Source organism: Theobroma umbraticum, unplaced genomic scaffold (assembly GCF_002168275.2).
Source record: "Theobroma umbraticum cultivar Fairchild unplaced genomic scaffold, ASM216827v3 scaffold_147.0, whole genome shotgun sequence".
Lineage (NCBI taxonomy): Eukaryota > Viridiplantae > Streptophyta > Magnoliopsida > Malvales > Malvaceae > Theobroma > Theobroma umbraticum.
Window position 1 is genome coordinate 721,886 of NW_018397259.1, and position 10,230 is coordinate 732,115.

Consider the following 10,230-nt stretch of genomic DNA (forward strand, 5'->3'; position numbering starts at 1 on the left):
TGGTTCTTGTGGCTACAAAGGTTGATCTTCTCCCGTCACAAATCTCACCTACTAGGTTAGACAGATGGGTTAGGCACCGAGCTAAGGCTGGAGGAGCACCCAAGCTTAATGGGGTATATTTGGTTAGTTCCCGTAAGGATTTGGGTGTAAAGAATTTGTTGTCATTCATAAAGGAGTTAGCAGGTCCTCGAGGAAATGTGTGGGTTATTGGGGCTCAAAATGCAGGGAAGTCTACTCTAATCAATGCATTTGCAAAGAAGGAAAAGGCAAATACGACAAGGCTTACTGAAGCTCCTGTTCCTGGGACAACTCTTGGGATTTTGCGAATTGGGGGGATTTTGTCAGCCAAGGCAAAAATGTATGACACTCCAGGGCTCCTACATCCATATCTAATGTCTATGAGATTAAATAGAGATGAGCAGAAGATGGTTGAAATACGAAAGGAGCTAAAACCTCGGACATACAGAGTGAAGGTAAGTTTCTTCCAACTATCACCATTGTGCTCACCTTTTCCCAAATGTGCTCATTTCTAACTGTCTATCATGCTGGTTTACAACAAGATGAAATTAGTTTTATGAGATGGACATCTTAATCTGTTTGACAGGCCAAATCATTTACTCTTATAAGGAATTTGTCGACATTCTCTTCACGTCCAAATACCTGAAATATGTCTCAAGTCTCCTTCATTTTTTCTTCATTCGGCACTATCCTAACCTTTTTCCAAATGCACTTAAATTTAACTTCTATCGTGCTAATTTATAGCAAGATGAAATAACGTTATAAGATTTACAGCATAATTTGTTTGAGGGGCCAAATCTAGTGCTAGAGTCTATATATCTCTTGATGGGCAGCAATCAGTTATTCAAATCTTTTGATGCGTATGCTTGTAAGAGAATGAAGCAGGGGAGAAGGACTCTAGATTATTCTAATAGATTTTACAATTGTTTTGCTGCTATACTTAGGTCACTTGCGCCTGAACTTCCTTAGCTGAACAGTTTGTCAATCTATGCAGAAAATTTTAATGTTATATATAAGAAGAATTAGGATGTCCTTGAATTTTTGGTGTTCACCTCTTTGTTTTTATCTTAGCTTCAATTGATTGTTGTATACAATAATGAAATTTCTACTCTTTTGTTGTCTCAAGCTTGTAATATTTTAAGGTAGTGATGCAACTAAATTTGGGACATTGTTAAGTCTAATGCTTCAGATCTTTGAAAGTTTGCAGGTGGGGCAGGCTGTCCATGTTGGTGGGTTGATGAGGCTAGATCTTAATCATGCTTCGGCAGAGACAATTTATGTTACAATTTGGGCATCACCAAATATTTCTCTGCACTTGGGGAAGGTAGAAAATGCTGATGAAATACGGAACAATCATGTTGGTATCAGGTTGCAGGTAAATTTTGTTTGGAAAAATGTTCTTAAAATTTATGTGCACAAATATTGTTGTTTACTTTTATCTCATTCTCTTTGGCATTTAGTGTTCTATGTTATGCTAATCAGGTTGTCACAGACCTTTCAATTGGTGATTGTTAGTTTCTTTTCACTTGCATTGATTGTCGTGTTGCACTAACTGCTGCTAATATGCGATTCTAAACCAATAGACTCTTGAATTGTCTTTAAGGAGCTGAACTCATTCTATATGGTGTTTAAAGAACTTGAACTAGTGTCATCATAAAAGCGAAGTGGAAGAATATCAGTAAGGAAATATTCGGTCTTCGTTTGTGCTTCTAGTTTCTTTGTTTTCCTGGAAAGTAGGGGAAAACATTTTGCAAGTTGGATGGGATTAGTGGCCTTTTAATGAATTCTTTTTTCAATAGAAAACAAAGATGTTGTTCTAAAGGCTTGAAAACCAGGGTAGAAGCAGCTCCGAAGGGGTGTTTCGTGGGCTAGATGGGGGAAAGTGGTCAGATTAATTTCCTGAAGTCTGGTTTATCTGAAAACCAAGATTAAGGAAATTTCACTTTTAAATAGAGAAGGGTTTTTTGGGAGTTACCCTGTGTCCAACAGAAGACCTTGATTGCCGTACGAGATTACTGGGAAACTTGTGCCCAGTTTAAGCAATTATTCGTGTTATTTTTCCCTGTAGTTTTACTTGAGAGAAATTTTTGTGACTTAAATACAAAATTTGTTGCTATGGAGATGACCTTTTCCTTTTTAACAGCATTTTCCTATACAACTACAGTTATGACATGAAAAAAACCCTAATATGGACTGCATTTTACTTATTCTTCACCACCCATTGGTGAAGACCGAGCATCTGAATTAGGCAAATGGGAAGAGAGGGAAGTTAAAGTGTCTGGAAGTAGTTGGGATGCGAACAGCATCGACATTGCAGCGGCTGGCTTAGGTTGGTTCTCCTTGGGCCTCAAGGGTGAAGCAACATTGGCATTATGGACATATGATGGCATTGAGATAACCTTGAGAGAGCCATTAGTTCTGACCGAGCACCATTTCTTGAAAGACCTGGGTTTTGGCTACCAAAAGCGATATCTGATGCATTGGCAACCAAAGTAAAGTCGAGTCCCAGAAAAGGGAAAAAAAAAAATTGATGCAAAGTACAGACTACCTTTCTGAGGTTTCTGCTTGAAGTGGATTAGTTATAGTACAAAGTCTTTATAGTCTTTGTCAGTGACATGATACAGATAGGGGAATTGAATCCTGGCTTATCTAAACTCAAGTTTACTAGGTTTAACTACAGAGTGTGCGGAAATGTATTGATCCCCTAATTGAAAGAAGAATTTTTTATTGGATCTGATTTTAATATTAGAACGAAGTATATCAAGTGTTCAATGTACCATTTGGTTGATTCTGTGTTATGAGATTTACGCAATCTGTGTATCTAACTTGTTTCTTAGCAGTCTTTGGGACAACTTTTGCTGTTTCCTTTCCATTCATATGGGCACAGACTGCACGATAAATACATAAAAGAGATTCAGTGAGAGATGACGAAAGGTAAATTCCCATTTTTTTTTCTAAAATTTTACAATTATTATTATTATTATTTTTACACTTTTGTTCTTTCATTTTCTGTTAACTAAAAGCAAATACAGGAGAATGAACAAGGATTGATACAAGAGTTATACCCTTGCTCTATACAGATGTTACGGTTATGCTAACTGCAAACTATACTACGGTGGTTCTTAACAGATCGTAACCTGCAAGGTATAGAGACTCTTTCAGCGGGGCTGCTGGATGCAACGGGGGCTGTATTTAGGGTTCACACTCTTGGCTGGCTTCTCAGCATACTTCGCTGGCACTGATGAAGACCTAGGACTCGATTGCAACAAACTCAGATTCTTCATCAGAGTTTCAGTATCCTTCTCAAACCCTATTTTATGCAACAAAACAATAAAATATAAGTTCACAACATTTTCTTTTGCTTCTGAAAAGAATCATTAACATCGTTAAAAATGGAAAATGCACATAATTCTCTATTTCCAAAGCTTATTCATACCTCCATTAGACGGTAAAGGGGGTGATGTGCTTTCCATTTCAGTCCCGTAAGACTGGATGAACTCTTCAAACTGAAGATCCATACCAGAGAGATCTTCATCAGCAATAAGATCAAAGGTATCTGGAAGCAAATCCGCAATGTCATTGCCATCAAAGCCATCATCTTCGGCATTGTCATAGAAACCATCCTCATCTTGGTGCTGGCTGAGCCAATAGTCTCGGTACCATGTTGATGTTGTAACCAGTTGCCACCATTCTGGTGAGAAATCCTCCACTTGGCGATAAACAGCAGGAATAAACAGAGGGGCATTGGGGTTCAATGTTGACCTTCCTCCCGCAACTAGGGCCATTCTTTCAATCCCTTTGATTCAATACTGTAAATATACAACAATTTAAACCAAATCAACAAATGAACAGATAATTAAAGTTTAAAAAAAGAAAAAGATAATGAGAAGTCCAGGTTTTTTATGATTAAAACAATTCAAGATCTACATACTCCTAACTACTTAACTTGACTCTGCCATGTTAAACAACAAAACCACATTAGCTTAAATAATCAAAATGAAGACTTTTATCCCCCTCTGACTTCACAACTGATTTCAATAAGTAATTTTGATAGATCTGATCATTCATGACCAGCTGGAATGCAAAATATATGAAAATCAGACCATTGATAATAAGAGTAACCAACCACTTTCCTACATATCTGTAACATTTCCAAAAGTAGACTGTATTATCATCTAATAATCATTTACTCTAACAAATACAAAGTCAATCTCTGTAGTAGAGCTGTTATCGATAGTCATTTCAGTCTAAAGCTTTTCTGAACATTGAAAATCATTTATAGAGTTCAGCGATCAGATCACTTCTCAAAATACCAGAAAAGTAATCCAAAGATCGACAAAAGAAAAAGACTCCATCAATCCCTTCCTTTATTAAAACACAAAATTAAATTAAAAAACAAAAAAGAAAACAAATTATTCAATCATAGTTTCAAATCATCACTGTCAATGATCACTCTATCTACTCACGACAGTAAATTACATTGCAATTACAAAATCATGTAAGCTCAAAGATCTTTAAGATCACATTTCTGTTTGTTTACAGAGGAAACGATGGACACGAAGAACTCACATCTCGTTTCTTAAAAACTAAATTTGCTTTTATTTTGCACTCCTTTTCTCGCCCTTTTCTTTCACTTTCTTACCAACCAAACAACAGATCAAAGAAAATTAAAAACTCTTAAAATCTGATCAAATTTTTGAGAGATTTAATTTAATAAGTACCTTTGAGTGGCGTAACCGAAAATTCTTCCAAATTTCTGATGAACTTTGTGAAAGCTTCAGCTTGGAAAGGCAGGGGATAGTGGAAGGGCCCTTATATAGGGCGGGTGGACCGGAGCTGTTAGGTTCGGGCAACGAGGATAAGGTTAGGTCTATCCGAAGCAAGAACTTTGACAGAAATATGCATATTGATATACACTGTACGGCCTGCGCGGGGCAGGTGGGTCAACCATCCTTGTTGGCTCTTGGTAGATCTATAAACCGTGTCCGCCTCTTGTTGACCTTTTGTCTTAAGTTTTACGGTTCCTGAAGTTACCGTTTAAATCCTGCCGTGTATTCATTTAATTAGACTGAGAGGTAAAACTTTTTTTATTACATGTTCATTACTACAGTTCAATTTTCAAAATTATCATTTTTTTAAAGAGTATTTACGTAATATAATTTTTTATATCATTTTAATTTTATCAGATATTTTCAAAATAATTGATACATTGACATCGCATTTTAATTAATTTTGGGTCAAGGACGGTAGACTATTTGAATTTCCAAATATTAACGTGACTTCCATCACGATGTTCTTTTAAATTTTATGAGCTTTTATGTTTTATTAAATGTTTATCTTCCTTATGTTATACAAGGGTTTAAAATATAAAATAAAAAAATGAAATTGATCTAGAAATGACTGGTATTTTGATCATAAATATATAGTTAATTTATATTTGAGTATCTAATTTAATGATTAATGTATAATTTTTTATTTAAAAAATAAAATTTAAATTCTTTTTTTAATTTAAAAAAATATAAAATTGATTTTCTTAATATTTGGATCTATCTGGTTTGAAAACAATAATACAAAGACGTGGAAATTAAAGAAAGAAAACAGGAGGTTAATTTAATTGTAATGGTGGGTCCCATTCACGTGAGAATTATTGACCTGAACAAACCCAAAGCCGTCAGCAATTTGTTTGAATTAATTGAACGGCTGAGATGAAAGGATGAAAGCAGATGGATGGGCAAAGTAGTGGGAAAGTGCCACCGCAATCCGCGTAATGCACATGGGATTGTTGGTCGGTAAGGTAAAAGCATGATTGATAATGCCACCCCCATTTTGTTATACCTAAACCAATTAATTATACACACCTACATGCATTGCATCTTTTCCTTTCTTTTATTTTATGGAAAATTGCTAGTAAAAGAGTCTCAAAAACGTTTCCTATCATGCACTTTCATTCCTTTGTTATCAAAGTAAGAAATAAATAAATGTCCTTTTTTTATTGGCCAATGTCATTGACTAACATGACATAATTATTACCCTTTTTCTTTCATCACTAAATGGAATCTAATATACTAGAAATGCTTTTCTTTTTCAATGCATTAAATGATTGAAATGCATTTTATTTTTTTTATTTGAATAAAGGAGATTTGAATTTTATATAACTTTTGTTTTTAAAAGGGATTTAATTTTACTTAATAAAATTATAAAAATATCTTAAAATGTGAACAAAAAAGTTAACTTTAAATAATTTGGTACTTTTGTAATTTTATTATACAAAATTAATAACCTGAGAACAAAGTTATTCATAGGGTATTAATTAGAAAAATTATATCCACAGAATACTAATTGAAAAAAAAAGAAATCACATAATATAATATGAAAAAAGTTAAAATCATAAAAGAGATTAGTGAAATTTATTCAAAAAATTAATTTGTAAATATTCTAATGTAGTTTTGCAATGAGGAAACATGACGCTATGAATTTCTTCCGATTTGAAATTAATATAATTAAAATGAAAACAAAAATAAAGTTTAATTTGTTCCCACGAAATATATATATAAGTAATAATAAAAAAGAAAAACTAAAAGAATGTTGAAATATCTTCGGTTTGATTGTTTGACTAATACCAAAAATAAATGTTATTGAATTTGTTATTCATTTATTGTCATACTAATCATAAATACTTATGAACTATCCTCCGAGCATCAAATAAAATAGAGTTATTCTAGAAACAAAGGCGTCACTACATTAATAATTTTGGTATAATTATATTTAATTTGATTGGCATTAATTTAAAAGATTTAGTATTGGATGTAGCATAGCTTATGGACAAGTTGTAGCACTATACCTGATTTGATAGAGACATACTAGTGAGAAAAGATGGGAAGGGAAAGGTGTCCTGATGCATTTCTTGTATCACTAAATTCCACACAACTTTCCCACTCATATCCCACAACCCATACCCATATTCGACTTTCTATTCTATCTCTTGTCCTTTCAAAGCTGGTACTAATTTTTCAAATATTGTCATTATTTGTTGTGATGCCCTTCACAAAATATATATTATAAAAATATTTAGATTATTTAAGCTATAGTTTGATAAATAAGTAGATATTGTTTTAGTATTTTATTTATTTACAGTTATGATTTTGAGTGCCTAAATAATTAAAAAATAGAAGAAGGGGTCTTTAAGTGAATAAAGAAGTTTAATTAAAGTCAGTTTATTTATCACGTTTAAGTTAGTGGGGTTAAAGTCAGTTTTATTATCACGTTTAATTTAGTGGGATTAGGTTTTAAAAGAACAGATAGGAAACTCACGTTAGTGAATTCTTCAGACTCAAATGATAAGCAGTCAGAAGAGCATAATATCAGGGAAAAGGAAAGATAGAGGAAAAGAAAAATTATTCAAGGGATTGCTAATTAAGGTATGTTTAAGGTTGAAAAGCCTTAAATTATTTATACTTTCTTAAATTTTATTCAAAACTCGGTACTTCTCCGATGACTTTCTAGTGGCATGATAGGTATCAATGGAAAGGTCTTAAAAATATCTTTCCAATGGTTTTTGTAGTATCTCGTTTGATTTTGTGGTTTGGAAGTTATAAATTTTTAAAATTAAGTGAGAACTTGATTTTCGATAGTTTTGATAAGCCAACTTTGAGTCACCGAAACTCTATATTCCAGTAACATTTTTGATCGTTTCTTTGAAAGCCACGTGGTTTAGGTCCAAAAGGTTGCTGAACCAGTGGTTGGACTTGGGGCATTACAAATGGTATCAGAACCTGAGCTAGTCCGATGTGAGCTTTCACATTGCTCTAGTGAGATCTTGGTCATGTAGATGTGATGTGTGACCTTGATGAGGACATTAAGGATTTAAGTAGGTAGGATGGTGATACCCAACATCTCACATTTGATGTGAATGTGATTGTTAAGATCTATATAATAATCCAAGTCTATCACTACTAACAACTTGAGCTTAAGTTTTTGAGGGTCATGTGATTTAGGTCCAAAAAGCTGTTGAGCCAATAGTTGAACTTCGATCGTTACAAGTGGTATCAGAGCCAAGTTAAGTATAATTATGTAGTCTTGACACTTATGCGAGATTCGAGAAATGGGTAAAAAAAATAAGATTGAGACGTTTTTCCATTATTCATGTTTGTTTTACTTTTATGATTGCTTTATGTTAAAGTTTAAAAAAAAATTGTTAATGTTAGTTTTTCTAGTTACGAAAAATCAATATGCCTCATCGTCGAGACCGCGAGCCTAATCTCGCCGAACTAGTGGCTCGTGCTAGATTTGTTGGTGCAAGGAGTTCTCATTCTGAGACAATTCAAAATCCTCCAAACCAAAATCAAAATGATGTGGAGGCATCATATGCTCAGATGGCTGTTGAAATTAACCAACCTCTTGTTAACTTGATCAAGGGGACACGAGATTTTTATGGTTGAAAATGATGACAGAGTGCTGAACTTAATCCAGGAGGTAGCTGGTTTGGTTAAAGAGTAACGATAACGTCTACAACCAGTCCAACAGGTTGATAATTCTACTGAGTAAAAAACTTTGGGTGGATTTAAGAAGATAGCCTGTCTTCCTTTCAAAGGTTCCATAAACCCTAATGATGCAGAATTATGGATTAAGGAGATGAAAAAACCTTTTAATGCCATGCGTTCCAGTGATCAAGACCAGGTTAGATTTGCAATCTATCTATTGTAAGAAAGTGCACATAATTGGTGGAAAAGGAGTAGCGCGCATCCATGAGAATGACCCTAAATTCTTTAACTGAGAAAATTTTTGCACTGCCTTTTATGCCAAGTATTTTTCTTGGAGCAAGCTGTTATAGTTGGACAGGGAGTTCCTTAATCTTATTCAAGGTAGTATGACAATATATGTTTATGAGGCTGAGTTTGATCGGTTGCCCAAGTTTGCCATTGCTTTAGTTTTTGATGATGAGAGTAGAGCCAGGAGGTTTGAAACCAGTTTGAATGCTTACATTCGCAGAGGCTTAGCTCTATTGCATTTGATTAGCTACAATGAAGTGGTTGGTAGGGCAAAATCCTTGAATGTTGTATGGAGAGAGACTCAAGAGTTAAATAGGGATTTTTTTAAAAAAAGGGGTAGAGATTCAAACTTTCAAGGTAAGAGAGTTTTTAATAGTCCTTTTAAATTTCAAGCTATTGAAAAGTCTTGAGCTTTTGCTACTTTTAAGGATAGACTTCCTCCTAAGGGAACTCAATCATACCATGACAAAACATCCCAATAGGGGCTTATGTGTTTAGTGTGTGGTGGAGCACATCGAGCTGCTAAATGTAGACGTGTTACTGGTGCTTGTTTTAGATGTGGCTAATAAGGCCATCTTATTGCTGATTGTCCCTTAGTCTTTCAAGAATCTTAATTTGTGCAAAGGTCACAAAACTCTCAAACCTTTGAAACTGCAGTGCAAAGGACTAAGCCCACTCATGTTGTTTAGACTATGCAGGCACCTTCTTTTGGACATCAAAAAGTAGGAAGACCTCACACCCAGGGGCGTGCCTATGCTATCACTCAGTTAGATGTAGAGGCATCCAACACCATTGTCTCAAGTACACTACTAGTTGCCTTAGCTTTTGCTCATGTGTTGTTTGATACGAGTGCATCTCATTCTTTTGTATCTACTACATTTGTTCAAAAGTTTGCTTTACCTTGTATGCTTTTAGATTATGGACTATGCGTAGACACTCCGGTTAGAGGTGAATTTATCTCAGATCAGATTTGTAAGATGTGTGTGATAAGAATTGACGACAAAGAAGTGCTAGCAGATTTTCATGTCTTAGATAGGCAAGATTTTGATGTAATTTTGAGGATGGATTGGTTAGCTACAAATTTTGCTTAAGGTGACTGTCGAAGGAAAAGGGTGGACTTTGAGATTCTTGGGGAAACACCTTTTTGTTTCCATGGTAGTGGTACTTACACTTCTTTGTGAGTTATCTCTATTTTGAAAGCTAGGCGATTACTTACTAATGGTTGCAATGGATTTTTGGCAGCTGTTACAAACACTAGAATGAAGGAGTTGATGATTTAAGAGATTCTTATTGTGAGGGAATTTTTTGATATTTTTTTTGAAGATTTACTTGGTTTACCTTCTAATAGGGAGATTGATTTCTCTATTGATTTAGTTCCAGGAACTAGCCCTATTTCTAAAGCTCCTTATAGAATGGCTCTTGTAGAATTAAAAGAGTTGAAAGA

General features: G+C 34.4%; 3 protein-coding genes across 3 annotated transcripts in view; 2 read left to right on the plus strand and 1 right to left on the minus strand.

The window, feature by feature from the left end:
- Positions 1 to 2,807, plus strand: part of LOC110414764 (uncharacterized) — a 9,142-nt gene extending 6,335 nt beyond the window's left edge. Inside the window, 5 exon segments of the mRNA XM_021426169.2 lie at positions 3 to 473; positions 1,226 to 1,393; positions 2,233 to 2,434; positions 2,437 to 2,505; positions 2,508 to 2,807. Coding sequence (XP_021281844.2) covers positions 3 to 473; positions 1,226 to 1,393; positions 2,233 to 2,434; positions 2,437 to 2,505; positions 2,508 to 2,587 — 990 coding nt within the window. The 3' untranslated portion in view covers positions 2,588 to 2,807.
- Positions 2,808 to 2,940: 133 nt separating this feature from the next.
- ERD15 (dehydration-induced protein (ERD15)) lies at positions 2,941 to 4,899 on the minus strand. Its single transcript, XM_021426457.2, has 3 exons — positions 4,740 to 4,899; positions 3,455 to 3,827; positions 2,941 to 3,328 (listed from the first exon to the last, which is right to left on the minus strand). Exons 2-3 carry the CDS (start codon positions 3,801 to 3,803, stop codon positions 3,177 to 3,179), a joined length of 501 nt encoding a protein of 166 aa, XP_021282132.1. The 5' UTR covers positions 3,804 to 3,827; positions 4,740 to 4,899; the 3' UTR covers positions 2,941 to 3,176.
- A 3,347-nt stretch (positions 4,900 to 8,246) lies between these two features.
- LOC110414976 (folylpolyglutamate synthase) overlaps positions 8,247 to 10,230 on the plus strand; it is a 15,773-nt gene continuing 13,789 nt past the window's right edge. The window contains exons 1-5 of the mRNA XM_089783286.1: positions 8,247 to 8,451; positions 8,609 to 8,694; positions 8,849 to 9,046; positions 9,485 to 9,855; positions 10,135 to 10,207. Coding sequence (XP_089639412.1) covers positions 8,247 to 8,451; positions 8,609 to 8,694; positions 8,849 to 9,046; positions 9,485 to 9,855; positions 10,135 to 10,207 — 933 coding nt within the window. The remainder of the gene's footprint in view (positions 8,452 to 8,608; positions 8,695 to 8,848; positions 9,047 to 9,484; positions 9,856 to 10,134; positions 10,208 to 10,230) is intronic.